General features: G+C 39.7%; 1 protein-coding gene across 4 annotated transcripts in view; it reads right to left on the bottom strand.

Annotated features, from left to right (window-relative positions):
• Positions 1 to 3,863: 3,863 nt before the first annotated feature.
• Positions 3,864 to 20,291, bottom strand: part of slc37a3 (solute carrier family 37 member 3) — a 37,555-nt gene continuing 21,127 nt past the window's right edge. The window contains exons 8-15 of one of the 4 annotated variants that reach the window (XM_081363559.1): positions 19,593 to 19,677; positions 16,478 to 16,671; positions 16,248 to 16,389; positions 11,857 to 11,958; positions 11,665 to 11,712; positions 11,367 to 11,518; positions 5,232 to 5,297; positions 3,864 to 4,652 (exon numbers count right to left, since the gene is read on the bottom strand). In XM_081363559.1, the coding sequence (XP_081219685.1) occupies positions 4,560 to 4,652; positions 5,232 to 5,297; positions 11,367 to 11,518; positions 11,665 to 11,712; positions 11,857 to 11,958; positions 16,248 to 16,389; positions 16,478 to 16,671; positions 19,593 to 19,677 (882 nt within the window). In that variant the 3' untranslated portion in view covers positions 3,864 to 4,559. The remainder of the gene's footprint in view (positions 4,653 to 5,231; positions 5,298 to 11,366; positions 11,519 to 11,664; positions 11,713 to 11,856; positions 11,959 to 16,247; positions 16,390 to 16,477; positions 16,672 to 19,592; positions 19,678 to 20,291) is intronic. The other 3 variants (XM_081363560.1, XM_081363561.1, XM_081363562.1) reach the window with 3 other exon arrangements.

Genomic DNA, 20,291 nt, shown 5'->3' with positions numbered 1-20,291 from the left:
TACTGGACGCCAAAAGTTCATTTTGGCAGATATCCCTGGACAGTAAGTCATCTCTCTTGACCACATTTAGCACACCTTTTGGACGCTACAGGTTCCTAAGAATGCCGTTCAGAATAAACTCAGCCAGCGAAGTATTCCAGCGCGCAATGGAACAGATATTCGCGGGGTACCCATGTGCCATCATCGTCGACGACATAATTGTCGGAGGCCGCACGGAAGCGGAGCACGATGCTAACCTAAAGAGAGTGCTTGACCGTGCGCGCACAGTCAATCTGAGACTCAACCCCCTCAAGTGCAAGTTCCGGCTGACAGAGGTAACTTATGTCGGTCATGTGTTCACCAGCGAAGGCCTAAAAGCAGATCCTGACAAGACCACTGCAATCACTGAAATGCCCGTTCCCAGAGATGTGACAGCTCTACAACGATTTCTAGGCATGGTAAATTACCTGGGAAAGTTCGTACCAAAAGTTCTGGCTGAAGCAACACCAAGATGCATACGACACATTGAGAAGATGCATCTCCAGTCCGCCTGTCCTGTCATACTACGATGTTGACCAACCAGTCACACTCACGTGTGACGCTTCCCAACACGGACTGGGAGCAGCATGTTTACAAGGGGGCAGACCAATAGCCTACGCATCAAGGACAATGACTGAGACCGAGACACGCTATGCCCAAATTGAGAAAGAACTCCTGGCAGTGGTGTTTGCGTGTTCGCGTTTCAATGACTACATCTACGGGAAGCCTGTCACCATAGAGACCGACCATCAACCTCTGATCACCATCATCAGAAAGCCCATCTTCTCAGCGCCTGCACGACTGCAACGCATGATGCTGCAGCTCCAAAAATATAACATTGACCTGGTCTACAAAAAAGGTAAACACATGTACCTGGCCGATACCCTGTCACGCGCACCTAGAGCGTCCACACTTCAACATGTAAACGAGCTGAACGACTTTGAGGTCATGTCAGTCAGCCGAGTCTCATCCAGCCGCTTAGATGAACTAAAGAGGCACACAGCAGAAGACGGACTACTGCAAACCCTCTCTTCTGTCATCAAACACGGATGGCCCGTCAAACAGCATAACGCTCCACCATCCATCAGTTCTTTTTTCCCATTCAGAGATGAGCTCACCATCGAGGAGGGCGTCGTCATGAAAGGTCACAGACTTGTCGTTCCCCAGTCACTGCAGAAAGCGTACACAGACATCGTGCACAGAGGACATCCAGGAGCGGAGTCCACCAAACGCAGAGCCCGGGACATAGTGTTCTGGCCCACTATGAGCAGTGACATTGACAGAGCAGTACTCTCATGCTCTGTTTGCAACAGTCAGAAGCCCCATCAGCGGAGAGAACCACTACAGTCACACCCAGTTCCGGACCTACCATGGTCTACAGTAGCAACTGACATCTTCGAATGGGATGGCAAGCACTTTCAGGTGCTTGTAGACTCGTACTCTAACTGGTATGAGATTGACCTTCTCAAGGACATCACTTCTACAACAGTCCTCACAAAACTGAAAAGACACTTTTCTGTGCATGGCTCCCCACATCTACTCATCTCAGATAATGCCAGACAGTACACTAGCCAGAAATTCAGAGATTTTGCTACACAGTGGGACTTCAAGCATGTAACCAGCAGTCCTGAGTTCCCACAGTGCAACGGCTTGGCTGAAAGAGCAGTGCAAAGTGCCAAGCAACTGATGGAGAAGTCAAAAAGGGATGGTACGGACGTGTTCCTCAACCTTTTAAACATGAGGAACATTCCTCGCGATGCACAACTTGGCTCACCTGCACAAAGACTAATGTCAAGGCAGACCCGTACTACCCTCCCAGTCAACAGACAGTTATTGCAGCCAGCATCCCTCAACACCCAACAAGTCACAGCCCAGCTCCAGAAGAAGAGGCTCTCCCAGAAGCTGAGCTATGATAAGTCCAGCCGTCCTCTTCAACCACTGCTGGAAGGCGAAGTGGTCCGGATGCAGACCCCCCGGGGGTATGATCGCATGGGCACAGTAGGAAAAATCTGTGAGGAGCCGCGGTCTTACATCATCCAGTCTGGAGGCAAAGACTACAGGAGAAACCGCAGACACCTTCTGCCTGTCGCCGAGCGATCTCCAAATCAGCCTGACTGTGTCGACCTACAACCCCTCAACCCAGCTGCCGGTGAAACACCTCCCATCTACGGGGAGGAACAAAGGGATCCCATGGACACTGTACCACCGCCAGTCCAGGTACCCGTAGCTACTTCGCCTGCCTACGCTGGTAAGAGCCCCTACACAACACGTTTTGGTCGTACAGTCAGACCAAACCCCAAATACAAAGACTGAATATTGGACTATGAATGGACCACTTAATGTTCGGTACGACACATTGTACTAAAAAAAAAAATATATATATAAAAGGAAAAATGTAAAAAAAATAAAATAAAACAAAAGTCATGCCTTCCTTGGATACATTGGTTATTATGTGTACGTTTCAGTCAGTTTAAACATTGAAGTTCTGATGTTCAAATTGAATATGGTTATATGTTGTTTATGATACTATAAGCTAAAGAAAGGGGATGTAGAGCATTCACCTAATGCTCGCTTGGAGTTTAATGTGCCTTTGTAGCCACCATACTTGTTATCAGAGACTGCGCCTGCGCAAAACGGGCTGGTGGATATACGAGGCTTTGCTACCTGATACTGAGAGCTGTACGAGTGAGGCTAATAAACAGAACTCGGTTTATAAAGTATTCCCTTTGCGTGGTCTTTCTACAGGTGAGAAAAATGCAGACCTCTTTCTGTCTGGCGCTGTTGCCATGGCGCTCCATTGATAATGACTTTCTATAGTTGTGGTGCACGCGCTTAACTTAGAGTCAGTCAACTCAAGAGTTGATTGAACTAACTCATTTCAGCTGTTCTGTAACCGAAAACTCAAGAGTTTCCCATCTCAGGGTAAGTCAACTCAGAGTTCAAGTTTTAACTCAGTTGGTTGAACCTCCTTTCTGAAACAGGCCCCTGGTTAAGACAATGATTCAAAACAAGTATCAACACAAAAATGGGTCTCATCCCAATCCCCTGATCTTAACTGAAGAGAACAGTGCACCAACATTGACCTGGGAATTTGAAGGTTCTAGAGATTCTGTAAGGAGTGCTCTCTGATCTCTTGTCAGGTGTTCTCCAAATCCATCAGAAGTTACCTATAATGATAAATCAGAGCTGTTTTCTTGGCAAAGGGAGGTTGCAAAAAGTATTGAATAAAAGTGTGCCATTAATTGTGGCCAATATGTATTTAGAGTAAAACATTACATAATGAGACTTTCAATTGTTTTACTTCAATAAAAGGTTAAAAAATTGTGTGAATTATTTGAATGAAAGGTCAAAAGGATTAACAATACAGATTTATTTTCACAGGCTACTTCGTTCATATTTACCAGTAGTCCTAATAATTTTGACCAGGTCTGCATTTCCCAAAAGCATCGTAAGCTTAAGTTGATTTTAGAGACCATTAGTGGTCCAGGACTGCATGTATGAACATGCAACCATACATGGTCCATGCATATATTACAGTATATTAGAAAATATAAGCACCAGTTTCCCATATATGGAAATGTATATATATCTATATACCTAATATATCACATATCTATATACCTAATATATCACATTTTTCAGTATATTCCCATATATTTTTGTTTCATAAGGGATAGTTTTGACTGGATGCCAAAAACATTTGCCACTGAACAGTTGCCACTTGACTGAAAATGTGCACTTTACTGACATTGACATACAGCTCAGTAAAAACAGTAAAGCTCTGTTAATCAGTCCTTGCCTGAATCAAAGATTGACTCTAATGTGTTAAATCAATAAAGACATGATGTTTGCCTGAATTTATTATTACTTATATACAGGTATATATGCAGGAACAATGGATCACATAATTCAAACATTCAAGCAATACCTGTACACGTTCCAATAGTTAAAACAAAACATCAAATTGCTGAACTGTAGTGTTACATTTAAACATCCCATAATACACTTAACATATGTGATACTAAAGTGTAACTGAGTATATTTTCAGTGTGAATTAAAAAAATGGTGCAAATTTAACACATAAATTACAACCCCATGATGATGCTATGAATCTACTTCTTCAGTTCAAGCAACCATTCAATACAACAATTTAATCAGGCTACAATCACCATGAATTAAACTCAAGAGGGTCCTGCCCTCTAACAATTATAAAATTAGAATTTAAAAAACAAATGGTTAAAAAAAAAAAACAGCACAGCAATACACAGAAATAAAACAGAAACAGACCTTAAGCAACATTCACTGTTTTCATAAATGAAATTACTTGAGGATAGGTTTATTCTTGTTTGCTGATCAGACTAGAATACAGGAAAAATAGACACAGAATTGCTGCCTGTCTGAACAATGACTTGATGTAGAGTAGCCAGACTAAATGTGAGGTTTCTGTTTTCGAGAAAAAAAATTAAATAAGAGGTGCTACAATTTTTCAAAATGTCAGATTTTCAATGAAGATTCAGGCAAAAGAAGTCACCCGAATGACCTCAGAGCTGATGTGTACGAGCTTGACTGTCTCGGCATAAGGAGCGGATTTCACGGAAGAGGAGTGGAATGATGAAGAGCGCGCTGCACCCTGTCTGTGGATGAGAGAAAGACAAATGTTAAAGTCTCAGCTCAATGTCTTCTCAGCTTTCAGAATACTGACTTTAGAGTAGATGGCACATTTAAAGAGAAGATCATGCTCATTTACGCAGTGTTCAAATCGTTTACAAACTTAAAGGTCCATGAAATGGTTTGATAAGCACAGTTTTCTTTCTTGTGTTTCTTTTCTTGTATTTCCTATTGAAACAGGAAGTTTGGATTGGACACAGTAAAGAGATTGTGCCCTTCCTTTAGTTTTTTTTAAGTATAGCCGATACGTTTTCGTTACATTACTATTAAGAAGCATGTTTTTCTGCTTGCTTGTCAGTGGTAAATGGTATTAAAGGGAGGTACATTCTTATTCTAGAGAGCATCTGACTGAACACAATTCTGTGTGGTTCAGGATGAGTCATTCATATTTTTGGTCCATTTCCTGTTTTAATGATTCTGGTGATGCTAATTACACAAATTACACTTTATTTGACAATTAAAAATGAGTCACTGTTCACTGAATAGTTTTTGTCTAATGAAAAGATGTGCCTTTAGTGCTTCACTGTTCCATTACAATTACCTACCATGACTATGAAGAAATAGAAGACACACATCCATCCAAATTTGCTCTCAATAAGTGACACCAGGTACTACAAGACAGAGACATTTTAAAAATTAGTACTTATACATCAAGTTTTAGCAGCAAAAACACAAGAACAATAATGGAACCTTTTTCACAGATTTTGATGACATTTACTCAGTCAACAAATCTAGAATCAACTATATGTTTTTAGTTTTTTAATTGTATTTTTTTAAGAAAAAAGATTTCAGTTATTTCAAAGGTCTTTACAGCCTACAACAGCAAAAGAACCAAAACCCACAATGATACTGACCAAGCTTATAAGCTTAATAGAGAAGGATAAAAACGTCAAATTATTTCCATGTATTTTGCCACAAAATAACGTTTTATTATGTATGGAAAGCACATAATGTTTCTCCCACTCTCTCTCTCCCATTCAAATTCACACATACAGTAAGGACACACACTTGCACAGAAATGTGTTGTCAGTGCTGCTCTGATGATTTTATAAATAAAATAGTTTTGAAACTTAAAAGCTACACGTAATAACGGCGCTGTACTTGAAGCAAATAAACTTACAGTTTTGCTATTTGTAGAGACGCTGGTGCCGAACACTGTTGAGATGCGCAGACTCTCAGGTAATTCACACCCGGTTAATCCCTCTCTCTCTCTCTTTAATAACTGCATTAGACTGCTATAAATGGCTCAAGCCTCTGTTACTACGTGAAATATTGACTCCCAGTCCATTTAATTATTATAAAATAATTCACTTTAAGTGGCCGTGTCCATTATTTTCTAATAACAATAATTCAACCTTCAACCTAAGTAAATGCCAAAGAAAAGGAATTAACGCTGCTGCGCGGGTGTTTCTAATACAATGGCCAAGGGAGTGATGGCAAATTTGATATCTTTTTCTCTTCTGTTGTAATCAGTGTTTCTCTATTTTTTCTTCTCTTTTGGAAAGTCGTGGAAACGCAGTTTTTTTCTTTAGCTATTGATAAAAATGATATTTACTGTCCTCTCCCATTCACCACTATAGAAGTTTACCCAACTATGACGATTTCTGCTTCAGAGAACCCTGGAAATGTGAAAAGGGTCCATAATAATGAAAATAATGTCTTTACAAACAAAATAAATATCACACATAGAACTAAAATGCATATAATTTTGGCAGTGTGACACATTTCAGAGTGAAAAAGAAAATACAGTGGAATAGGGACTTGATTTTATTCCTTTTGCATTTGATTGGATTATGAGTAGAGGACTGACATTATTGATTAATAATGTTCTGTACAAGTTATTAAAGCAGCATAAGGATTATTCTGGACTTCATGAGCCACATTAATACAGCAAGGTTCAATAATTATTATTATTTATTTTTTTAAGACAGACTCTTCCTGCTCTCACCAGAGTTACCCATTGTGATTGCTCTTGTTTGCCTCGTTGCTCCTGCTGCTGCTGTTGCGTTGGTTTGCGTCTAAGCTTCGTATATCTTTCTGTTTTGAATCATTATTTACTATCATTCCTTGTTGTTTATAGCTTACTCAATATCACACATTAACCTGACATTGCTAGCTTCAATCTAAATCGTTATTGCTAGCACAACACACTAGTAATTCGCGTGTTAGTAGTAGCGTGCCATCCGTCTGCTCTTTATTTATTTTTTCTCGCACACACTCGCGCCTTTTACGAGTTCATCAAACAACTTAGGTGAGTAGGACCAGTCAACAAACATGGTGAGTCATGTCATCTTCTCCTCTTATTGTCACTTGCACTTCATATCCTCTGTATTTGGATGGTAACAACATAGTCAAGTGCCTCATCCTGTTTCCATGTGATTTTTTAAATGAATTTCAAACCTGAACCAAACATATTTTTATTCAAAGATCAAAAGTCTGTCATTAGTCTTTAGTCTGCCACAAAAAAACAACATTAAAATCATGAACTCAAATGTCATTGTGAAAAAAAAAAAAAAAACAATGACTGTTGTAACAGTGCTTAAATCAGACCTTTCAGGCTATAGCCTAACGCAAATAAGCCTTATGCCAAAATTATTATCAGCCTACAACTAAATTGTCAGTCATTAAATAAGAAAAATAAATAATTGTGTAGATGATTTGCTTTGTGTAACCCGACATCAGACATTAGGCCGAAGTATTTTTTTGCACACAGTGCCGCTAGCCTGGAAACGCAGGCAATCAACCATTTGGACCAATCAATCACTCCTTTACCACATTCACTGTCCCCGAGGCTGCTGCAACTTGCGCTCTCTTCATTCGTGCCTACGGTATCTTTGTAGAAATTCAAAAAAAGAAACAAAAAAGATGCTGCAGCCAATGAGCAGCCGGCGGGGGCTGGCTGCATGACGACTCAACCTCCATGGACAGTTTTTAATGTTTTATCAGACAATAACTACTCAAGATTTTGCTTTAGTAGGCTATAATTTACAGGGCAATTAGGGCCGGATTCTGAAGATTCGGGACAACCGCTTCGATCTTGGGACTGTCCCGATTTTTTCGGGACGTCTGGTCACCCTAGTCAGCACAGGATTTACATGTGATAAATGCAGGGAGATAGTAAAGCTGACGGGGAAGATTTCAGAACTAGAGACACGCATCCAAACTTTAATCGAGGTTAATTGTAAGAGTGCAAGGGCTTTAGATACTGCTTTGGATGCGACTAACTTAGTGAACTCTGTACATTGTTCGGATCTGGCTGTAGTAGAGCCCGTGCAGCAGGGCAATTGGGTGACGGTGAGGTGCTGCAGTCGCGGGACAAAACACTGCTCTTCTGTCTACCATCTAAGTGGTGTCCGCAAAATAATATAGAATTCATAGACAATTGGAAAAGTTTTTGGGGCAGACCTGACCTGTTAAAAAGAGATGGTATTCATCCCTCCTGGGATGGTGCTGCTCTTCTCTCTAGTAATATGGCACATAGTCTTAGAGCTCAAACATGAATTGGGGCTCAGGTCAGGATTAGACAGACTGGCTAAACCTACCGAATGATAAAGCTTGGGTTGCTGAATATTTATTCCCTTACTTCAATAGCACTTATTCTTAATGATATGATTACAGACTTTAACCTATATGTACTGTGTTTGACAGAAACCTGGCTAAAACCAAATGATTACATTACTTTAAATGAGTCCACCCCGCAAGATTACTGTTATAAACATGAACCTTGTGTGAAAGGCAAAGGTAATATTTTCAAAATTACTAAGAAGTCTAGTTTCAAATATAATTCTTTTGAAGTGTTTGTGCTTAATGTAGCAATGTAAATTGAAAAAAAAAAAAGTGTAAATGATAAATCACGTTTGAGATGTACTGTATACAGGCCACCAGGGCACCATACAGACTTTATTAAAGACTTTGCTGAGTTTCTATCAGAGTTAGTACTGGCTGCAGATAAAGTCCTAATTGTTGGTGATACATGTAGATATTGAAAAAGATGCATTGGGATTGGCATTTAAAGACATTCTTAACTCTACTGGAGTTAGACAACACGTGTCACGACCTACTCATTGTCGTAATCATACTCTAGATCTAATATTATCACACAGAATCAATGTTGATGCCGTTGAAATTCTGCAGCAGAGCGAGGACATCTCAGATCATTATCTAGTCTTGTGTAAACTTAATTTAGCCAAGGCTGCAAAGCCGACTCCGTGTAACAAATATGTTAGACCTATCACTTCTGCCACTAAAGATTGCTTTATTAATAATCTTCCTGATCAGTTTCATCATCTCAGCATCCCAGATAGCTTAGAAGAACTCGATATTGCGACAGAAACTTTTAACTCTCTCTTTTCCAGCACTTTAGACACAGTTGCTCCGTTGCGCTTAAAGAAGATTAAAGAAAATAGTCCAACGCCGTGGTACAACGAGCACACTCAGGCTCTTAAGAGAGCAGCCAGAAAAATGGAGCGCAACTGGAAGAAAACAAAACTAGAGGTATTTCGCATTTCATGGAAAGAGAGCTCGATTGCATACAGAGAGGCCTTAAAAGCTGCTAGATCTGCTTATCTTTCAACCCTATAAGGTTAAACTAACGAAAAATAAAGCTTCAAGCCCAGAAGTTTCCAAGCAACACAGCAGTAATGACTTTATGAACTTCTTCACTTATAAGATTGATAATATCATGGAGAAAATTATAACTATGCAACCGTCTACTACAGTATCGCATTGTAGTCTCCCTAAGGAAAATTTTGATTTATTCATTGCTATAGAAGAGGAAGAATTTGCTAAAATTGCTCGTTAAATCATCTAAATCGACAACGTGTATGTTAGACCCTATACCGACTAAGCTACTGAAAGAGGTCATAGATCCTCTTCTTAATATCATTAATTCATCTTTGTCAATAGGAAACGTACCAAAAACTTTTAAGCAGGCTATGATTAAACCGCTTGTTAAAAAAACACAACTTGCTACAGAAATAGTAAATTACTCTACCTTTTCTGTCAAAGACACTAGAAAAGGCAGTATCTTCACAACTATGTTCCTTTTTAGAAAGAAATGATGTCTGCGTGATTTTTCAATCAGGATTTAGACCGTACCATAGTACTGAGCCAGCTCTCATTAGAGTCACAAATGATTTGCTCTTTTCATCCGATCGTGGTTGTATCTTTCTATTAGTGTTACTCGATCTTAGTGCTGCATTTGACACTATCGACCACAACATTTTTTTAAATAGACTCAAAAATTATGTTGGCATTATTGGAATTGCATTAGCATGGTTTAAATCATACTTATCTGACCGTTATCAGTTTGTAGCAGTAAATGAAGAGATGTCTTATTGATCACAAGTTCCGTACGGTGTACCACAAGGCTCAGTACTAGGACTGTTGCTGTTCACTCTGTACATGCTACCATTAGGAGATATCATTAGGAAGCATGGCATTAGTTTTCACTGTTATGCTGATGATACGCAGCTCTATATTTCTTCACACCCTGACGAAACTTACCAATTCACAAAATTAACGGAATGCATAGCTGATGTAAAAAACTGGATGACTAGCAACTTCCTACTACTTAATTCTGAAAAAACAGAGATTCTAATTATTGGATAATTACTGGTTTAGCTCCCCAGTACTTCAGTGAGCACTTAACGCATTATAGTCCTTCACGTCTATTGCGATCCAAAATTCCGGCCAGTTGATAATACCTAGAATATCAAAATCGACTGCTGGCGGTAAATCCTTTTCCTATTTAGCAACAATCTTCCTAACATTGTCTGGGAAGCAGACACACTCTGTCAGTTCAAATCTAGACTAAAAACACATCTCTTTGACCTAGCATACACGTAACACATTATAGACTTCTATAATTCAAAGTTAGGCTGCATAGTTTAGGTCAGCCGGAACCGGGAACACTCCCCATAAATCCTGATGTACTTGTTACATCATAAGAAGGATGGCGTCTACGCTAATCCTAATCCTACTTCTCTCTGTTTATCCGAGGTTTACCGCAGTTCGCCGGATCCAGATCCGATGAAGGACCTGCACCTGGACACGATGACAACACAGTCCTGAAGTGTCAACCAGCCCCTCTCTGTTTACTGAAGTCAGATGGATCCCGGCCATATCCAGATCAGATGGTGGACCTGCACCTGGACCCATCCATGACGCATCCCTGAAGTGCCAGCCTCATCAGCCCTGTGAAGGCCTCATCGACACAACCAATCTGACTTCTGACCTGTAATGCTGCCTGGATCATAATCATACACTGTTTGCTCGCTGGCCAGAGGAGAAATGGCCCCCGACTGAGCCTGGGCTCTCCCAAGGTTTTTTTCTCCATTCTGTCACCTGATGGAGTTTTGGTTCCTTTCCACTGTTGCCTTGGCTTTTGGCTTGCTTAGTTGGGGACATTTAATATTCAACAATATTATTGATCTGCCTTACTTAGGGTGGACGATGACGCAATTTTCTTCTAGAAACAAACTTTGTTGTATTATTTTCATGTTATAACTGTGAAGTTGCATTGATGCAATCTGTATTATAAAAAGCGCTATATATAAATAAAGGTGACTTGACTTGACTTGACTTTAAACTTCCATAATAATCTGAGGTTTGATACCTCTAAGTTAATGGTTTAAAAACAAAGAGAACAATTTAAAGAATGCTTTTAGAAGATGCATTACCTGTCCCGCCGCAGCTCCAATGCTGCCTGTGCCGTCCACGATTCCTGTGACTGTGGCCAGAGCCTGTTGACTGTTCTGCAGCGCCTCCTGTCGGCCCAAATCTGCAGAGATTGCTGAACTGATCATGTTTGATGGGCCTCCAATAAGGAAACCTGAAATAAAATTATCCCGAAATATTCAATGTTAATACATTCTTAGATAAGGAGGAGGAATAACTGTTGACTGAGCTTAAAAATGTAAATTTAATAGTTAAAAATTAAATAATTTTAAATTGTTTCAGTATATTATAATGTGTCACCTGTTGTTGCTAGAAGAGCTCCATTCACTATCTGGTCATTTGGAGAGTCTGAGCAAGCATTGAAAGAAATAAAAAAAAGTTACAAAAAAACATTTATTCAGCTGTTATTTCTCAAAATAAGCAATAAAAGAAAGTGTCAGAAATGGTACTCAGATTCTCAAGACAATATGATTCAGTCTTCTCTAAACTTACGGCTGTATCCCACTAATGCTCCCATGGCCAGCAGCAAGCTGACTACTAACACAGGAGCTCGCTTTCCCAAAAGATCGGAGATCAAGCCTTGTACTGTTCCTCCTAGAAGAGATGAGCAAAATCCTTAAACTGTGTTTGCAAAGTACCTCAGGTCTAAAGGCGCCAATATACTCAGAGCAAAGTATTTCTTCATTCTTTGCTTAGGGGTAAAACAAGGTTAAAAACAGCTGTGCAACATTATACTATTAGCAATCATACAGAATATAAAAGGGGCGCCTAGAGAACATGTCATCCTCTTTTCGTCTTCAGGGACTGTTTTGTCTGATTTACAATTACCTGAAAAAGGTAAGAATTATGGCAAGTGAAAACAAGCGTTTCAAGAAGTGTGTGGATCCGTGTCTCTTTCTGACATCAAATGCCACATGACTTGTGCATTTACTGTTTGGGTGTAGAACACGCACAATCAGCTCTTGAGAGATCTGATTGTGCAGAATGTGAGAGTTTTCCACTTAAAAAACTCTGCTCTCATCTGGCCCTCTTCTCGAGGGAAGAGGGACAGGCATCTGGGCCCAGTGGTTCGGGTCCCGCTCGTGCTGAGGCACTGCGGAGACTCGGATCATGGGGTTCCCAGATGGAGCTCGCTAATGAGTTTGAGAGAGGCCTTTCTCTCTCACGCCCATCAGAAGCTTGTGGGGGTGAGATGCTGGATGAGGATGTGTCATCTCTTACATCTTTTGATCCAGCAGCAAGTGCTCTGCTGGCACCTAGCCTGAGATAGTAGGAGATGGCTGATGAGGATGGAGAAAAGGTACAACCTGAACCCTCACAGCCTCCCTGCCCTGCGTATTATGAGCTGTTGGGTGTTATGGAGCGTGCTTCAGCGAGGCTTCAGCTGCCGTGGGAGCGCGTGAAGTAAGGACTTCAAGTTTGCGGCACGCTGGATGAGCGGTTCCTTTCTGACCATAACTCCCCAGCTCCCATGAGCCTTCCATTCCTTCCTGATCTGCATACTGAGATCAAGAAGGCGTGGAAGAACCCATATTCTGCACGTATCCATCATCAGCAGCGGGCAAACTACGCTGATGTCGAGGGGATGCATGAACATGGGTATGTGTCGATGCCACCAATTGACAAGAAGTTTGCAAACTATCTCGCTGCTGGAGAGGCATCGGCACTAAAAGCTCTGTCTCAGCAAACATTTTAGTATATCTTCTCAAGGGACAATACTATGGAAATTAAACCTGGATATATTTAGAGTAGTCAATGTTCTGCTTGTATAGCAGTATATATTTACTGTCCTCTGAAAAAAACTCAACATACAGCCATTATTGTCAAAATAGCTGGCAACAAAAGTGAGTACACCCTAAGTGAACATGTCAAAACTATCCAAAGTGTCAATATTTTGTGTGAGCACCATTGTTATCTAGCACTGCCTTAATCCTCTCCTAGGCATGGAATTCACCAGAGCTGCACAGGTTGTTGATGGGATCCTCTTCCACTCCTCCATAATGACATCACGGAGCTGCTGGATGTTAGACACATGGCGCTTCTCCGCTTTTCCGTGTTTGGAGGCCTCTTTGAGGCTTATAGCTTGGGCAGTGATTCTAGGGAATAATGTCACTGACAGCTTGTATGTGACCCAGGTTGAAACGTTTTTGTCACGAGCCATAATAGGCATGCACTCCCCTCAGCTTGGTGGGAATGTACATTGTTCCCCAATAGCATCATCGACGCAGCGCGAGTTCCCTCTCGAGAACAGGGAACGAGACACTGCGTCGTTAGCCATGCCTCAGTGATGCCTGCTGAACAGTCCCTAGACACCCCTTTTATACTTCCTATACTTCTAACACGTGCCTGCTTCCCTGAAACATTTCATTTCATCGCTGCGTCAATTACAATAGTGTAAATTCTTTGTGCTTTAGTTTTACATTGTTTGTGTTTTTTAGCGCATTGTTACGGAAAGAGCCATTCACAGCGTGACTCGCAGATTCTGACTAGCATGTTATTTAGTTCAGCTTGACTTGACTTGACATTTACATAATTTTGTGAAGATGTAAAGGCCAATTCATACCACACAGAAAGATACCAAAAGATCAGTGTGTTACTATGTTACTACTGTATGATGTGCATTTTTTGTTTTGTGTTTACCATCAGTGACATAAATAAATAAAAAACTTGGTTAATAACCAGTTTCATCAGTAATTCCAATGATGAGATAAACACTGGTAACAGCAAACATCTTTCAGTTAGATGTGATGTTGTTTCTTTCAGAGTGATCAGAGAATGCTAAGGGGCAGATTTACTAAACAGGACAAATTAGCGTGAGAGCGCAATTCCAAAACAGCACCGATGGGAGTGGAAAGTTCTGCATGTGATCTGCTGAGGACATGCAAATTAAAGAACACAAACGCAGCTGGATCATTTCCATAATGACCACCGTAATCTACCAGGTAACGTCTGGTTTAAGACGTGCTTTTTTTGGGCGGTAAATAATGGCGCAAACACCAGTACATTGACAAGTGCAAACCTTAGTAAATCACCTTGCGTGATTCATTTAACCCTCTGGGGTCTGAGCTGTTTTTGGGGCCCTTGAGATGTTCTGACATGCCCTGACATTTGTGCTTTTTTCAGTTGCTTATAAACATATTAATGGCAAAGGTGTAAATTCACTCTATAAAGCACAAACAGGGCTACCATAATATGTGAGCCACGTGTATGTACATGTTTTCATTTTTGAGAGAATAATGTTTATGCATGGTTATTGAAAAAACTAAAAACTAAAATTTCTGAAATAAGGCCACAAAACACATAGTAAATATGTGTCAATAAGACTTATGGATGTCCTCGCCTAGTGTTTTTTCTTCAAAATTATGTGAAAATAGTCTTGCTTTATCGTTCACATAAAACCATACATTTATTTAAATTGATGTAAAACAGGTTTTGCTTGGAAAGCCAATATGCGAGGAGGCGTGAATGAGGAGTGGTTTACAACAATGTCCCACCCACTCTGCATAATGACTCTGCATAATTAGCCATTCATTCAGGTGTGACACTGACTGAGGCACAATGCAAGAACAAAAGATATATTTAGAAGAAGACTTATATTGACCATTTAAGATTTTGCTTACATCTATCTTGTAAATATGTTTTGCCATTTTATTAAAAAGGTTACAATTACAACAATATTACAATTTCAACAATATTTCAAGTGTACTCTTTCTTTGTAAAAAAAAAATGATTATAGGCCTACATTTTATCTATGTATTCATTACTTTCATATTTCGCCTGACTGTAACGTTGTTTTCATGAAATATTAGGGCATATTGTTAATTTGCAGTTTAATACGTTGCTTATACAAATAGCCTACATTTTATTTCAACATATTTCAGTCGATTTTTACTCATCTCAGTATAGCAATACAGCTTGCTGAAACATCATCATTCATTCACACACGCGATTTAAATTTAAACTGTCTTTGCCAGCTGTGGTAAACAGCGCGCATCTCTGCCGTTCATTCATTCATAAACAGAAACCCACGTGAAGAAATTCACGTGAGAAGGAAAAAACTTACTAGTATTCCTCAGCTCGCTCCTCGATATACCCGCACTTCTGGGGGACATTTTCCATTATTATTCCTCACAGCTGCAAGACGGTGTCAACAAGTAATGATCTGAATAAACTTGTGTTTTTTCTCGAGCTGATATGGGGGCGTTCACAGGATTGCGCGGATTGCCTCAGCCATTTGCGTTTGAATAGCGCGCGCTCTCCGTGGGCGGAGTCACATTACATCTGAATCAGATGTAATTAGCTCGACTGGAATCGCTCTCTTTTAATACAGATTTCACAAGATGAGAATATTTGTTTTTTATATAAATTACTTCATTAAAAAGAAGAGAATTCAAGCTTCATGCCTGTGTGACTGTATGCCTGTTTGACTGAGTATTCGCTGAGTTATTGTTCATTTTCGGACGCGTTTCAGAATGGACTACACTGGCAGAGAGAAGGCAGAACTCGCTTCGTGTTTATTTTTCTTTATTTGGCAAAAAGCACAGCACTTTGTTTTTATTGTGAGTATACACAAAAATAATACACATTTAACAGAATCGATTGATGTATGAAACTTGTTTTGTAAAATCAAAGTCAAAAGAGTATTTTGGGTCTCAATTCAACTCATAAGGAAAAAAGCGAGCAGATCACGCCGGCGTGATCTCCGACCTCTGAGGGTTAAATACTCTCCTCCCATAAATTTTGTGCCTGAAAAAGCGAAACTCCTACAAATGCATATGTAATAAGGTCAGCCGCAAAAATAACTGTGTCCACTGTTACTGTTAGTAAATCTGGCCCTTAAACTTGATTGGTAACATCTGTTTAGGACTAAACTGGGTACTCACCAATAATTCCACCCACATCATACCACACAGATAGTCGGTCGGCCTGAACTTCCTTCCAGCCAAAGTTATTGCTGAGATAAAATGGCAGCCAGAAGAAGAAAGAGTAGTTGACCAGCTTCAGACATGCATAAGCCAGGGAATACTGCAAGAGACAGACAATAAATAGATGTCAAATCTAGTCGACAATAATGGATAAGGATAAGTAAGGAAGTGTTTAAATGGACACAGACGGGAAGGACTCCAGGCAGGCAGAAGGCCTGTAGGAAGCCGATGGCTTTGGGCTGTGGTTCAGGTTCCTCTTCCTGCTGCTGAATGGAGGAATATTCCTCACATAACTCATCTTCATCATCACTCATCAGAGGACGCTGACTGTCTGAGTCTCTTGTCAATGATCTCAGACCTGTCTCAGAGGGGTCACTTAGTCCTTAAAAAGAGACCAACAGATGAAAACACTCTTTTACATCAAGTTCAATATTGCAGGGGCCCATTTGTGGGATCAACACAAAAACATTTTTCTACTGGCCCCGCCACCAAAAATAAAACATTGTTTACATTGTTTTTGACCAATGTAACCTTGTATTTGAATAAATAAGGTTGTTACGACAACAAAATATTAGATACCAGTGAAATTTCATTATTCTCCAATCCAATTTCAAAACCATAGCAAAAACTATTAGCTTAACTAATATAAAGTTAAAAAATATTAAAGACAAATAAACAGTCAGAAATAAAATAAGACCAAATAAACAAATAAGTCAATAGCACAAATAAATACAACAGAACAAAGATACAAATTAAATAAATAGTGCTATAAGTTTATTCAGTTAATGAATTTGATGAAGTTAATGAATAAACAATGTGTATCTTTCTAATTTGGCTAGCTTCTAAGTGACATTGATAGTGTTTGAGAGTTTGATTGGAGCCGAGAGCTGATTTAGTATGATAGACATTTGGATATGAATTAACGACTTGTGTCGTTATCTGTGCCTGATCAGACCGACACAGACACGTCATTAATGTGAAAGATTTTTTATGGATCTAATCTCTTTTCCATCACACAGCAAAAACACCAATAAGATGTGTGCTTTTGTTCACATGCCCAGAGCTGCTGCTGTTACATACAACTATGGGGTGCGCAGAGCCGGCCCGAGGCATAAGCTGGCCACCAGGGGGCCACCAATTGAGTTGTTTTTTATTTTTTATTTTTACATATGAATTGACTTAAACAAGTGACATAAATGAATGAATTAATGACTAATTCAAGACAAGAAAATTCTGATTTCATGATCAATATACCTGCCTACAACTGCTGCTGTGTCTGCCAGTGTTTGAGTCATGCGCATAAACTAGACACCTCGCGTGCATAGACGATTCGTGCACAAAGTCACGGTAATGTTAAGCCATGTCACAAAAATTAGATTTGATCAGTGATTGATGATTGACATTTAAATCAATGATTTATCCTTTAAATTTAATAATATTCAGAACAGAACAAGAATAAAAAAAGAACTATAAACAATCCGAAACTAAATAATTAAAAAGCGAAAGTGAAAGTAAGCGGCGTTGGGCTCACGTATCTCTCTCATTAGAATCAAAATGTTTCAACATTCGCGATGTATTTGGATGGTAAACTATTTTTTATCATAGGCTTCTTTGTACTTCACTCACGTTCCAATATCGACGGAAAAAATCATCCTCTTCACACGCGCAAAAATGTGCTTGGAAACATCACAGTGGAGCGGAGCTCACGCTGAATGGTACAAATTGTATTACTGACTATTTAAACAGAGCAGCGTAATTTTTATATGTTAGGTTGACTATAATATTTTATTACGGCTATAATGAACAGGCTGCGTTGTCAAGATTACAATGCTGGAATATGTGTGTGGGGCGCGGGCGCGATCGAACAGTGGAAACATAAAAACATACTCCGGCATGTTCATACAAGACATCATTCAAACTGCAAAGTGTTGCAACACGTTGGAGGATATTTTGCAAATAATTTATTTAATATGTTTTGTGACAGTTTGTTTTCAGAAGTTTCAAAGAGTTAGTAAAAGAGTAAAGAAAAAGTTAAAACTTTTTAAGTATCTATTTTTTATTAAGTATTTATTTTGTATTAATACATAACCTCATTGTATTAATTTATAATGTAACATTATAGCGTGACATTTGTGTCAATAACCGTCAAGCACAGGTGACTCCGCGTGGTGGGAGGGGGCCCCCAAATCAAATTCTGCTTAGGGCCCCCAAAAGGCTCAGGCCGGCACTGGGGGTGCGTCTCAATCAGCTCCCAATATCGTGTAAGATCGAAAAGTACATTATGACAAATACTTTTATTGTTACACATCCCTTCAACGTTTCAGCTGTAATTTAATTGTAAATGGTAGCAAGATGTTAACTACCTATCAATGTTTGTTTATGCTGAAGAATGTATTATCCAACTGTTATAATACAATTAAATAACATTTTTCACATGTCATAATGTGTACTGAGTTGGCTTGCGCAATTTATGTTTCACGCATCAGAATTTCCATTAAGAGAACATAGCAAGCATCGATGCTCCCTGGTTTTCACCACTGTAAATACAAAAATCTGAAAGGCTATTAAACTTGTAAACACTGTGTGACTGCCTTTCATCTCTGTGACAAGTGATTTGTGTGCCTGAGTAACCGAGGTAACCAGTGAATTTGCACTTTCATTCAGTCTGTCTAAAAATTTTGCACATGCGAAATCAGAATGAATGTGTGAAATGGTCTTAAAGGAGTAGTTCACTTCAGAATTATAATTTCCTGATAATTTACTCACCCACATGTCATCCAAGATGTTCATGTCTTTCTTCAGTAGAAAAGAAATAAAGGTTTTTGAGGAAAACATTCCAGGATTTTTCTCCATATATTGGACTTCAACGGGGTCCAAACTGCAGTTTAAATGCAGCTTCAAAGGGCTCTACACGATCCCAGCCGAGGAATAAGGGTCTTATTTAGCCAAACCATCTGTCATTTTCAACAACCAAAAAACCACAAATGCTCGTCCTTCACGTTCCACGACTTCACGCATTACGTAATCACGTTGGAAAGGTCAGGCCAGGCGGTAACCTAACGTAGGCGGAAAATGTAGGGTAGGGCGAAAAACTTCTCCTCCAACTTCAAAATTGTCCAACATCGTTGTTTTCCCTTTTATTTTTTTGTAAAGGGCGAATAAGTCTTTGCACGTTCGCTTTGTAAATTATAATTCTGAAGTGAACTAATCCTATAACTGTACATGGATGTAAAAAATAAAAGAGACATTGATAAACTGAAACACTGAGAAACAAAGAATCGGCAGCGTCCATAATGAACTTACCAATTTCTTTTGGGGATGTGAGCAGGCCAAAAAACACCACCACACCACCCGCAAACTGCACCACTGATGTCACGAGGAAAGCATACTGAAACACACATACACACATTCAAAAACACACTTTTCAAGAATATATTGTTTGTATACACAGCTAGGCCCAATCTCAATTCTATTTTATACCCCTTCGCCTACCCCTAACCCTTGCCCCTTGAAACAGAGTGGCAAGGCGTAGGGTTGAAAATATTCCCCTAAGAAATGGGACACCACTACTACACCGTTACACATCATTATATGTCGTTGCTAGCGCCTACGTCACAGGAAATGCGCCAATGTTTATCACAAACTTCCAAGATGCCGTCGTCAGCTGTAGTCATCTCAATTGCGTGAGTTACAGCTATTTTTTTGCATTTTTCTTCTGAAGTTCGCAGAAAACAACGGAGACGACGATATCTTCGACGCCTAAGTATTTTTGGACTTCAGGAAACGTTGCTCGTTGTCAGCGCGAAAACGAATAAGCCTCCGGGTTTCCTCAGGTGTCCCTGTTTGATAAAGAACTTACAAGACTGTTTGATCATGTTGCAAAAAGCACGAAACTGTGTAAGCACTGTTCGTTTATATTGTGTTCACAAATAACCACAAGAAAACAATGCGTTCATAGCAGACGTACGGTAAAAGATAAGCCAATTCCCTGCCGCAATTACA

The sequence above is a fragment of the Scardinius erythrophthalmus genome (genome assembly GCF_964197995.2).
Source record: "Scardinius erythrophthalmus genome assembly, chromosome: 4".
Taxonomy (NCBI): Eukaryota; Metazoa; Chordata; class Actinopteri; order Cypriniformes; family Leuciscidae; genus Scardinius; species Scardinius erythrophthalmus.
Note: the sequence above shows the minus strand (reverse complement) of the source record. Positions and strands in the feature narration are given on the sequence as shown.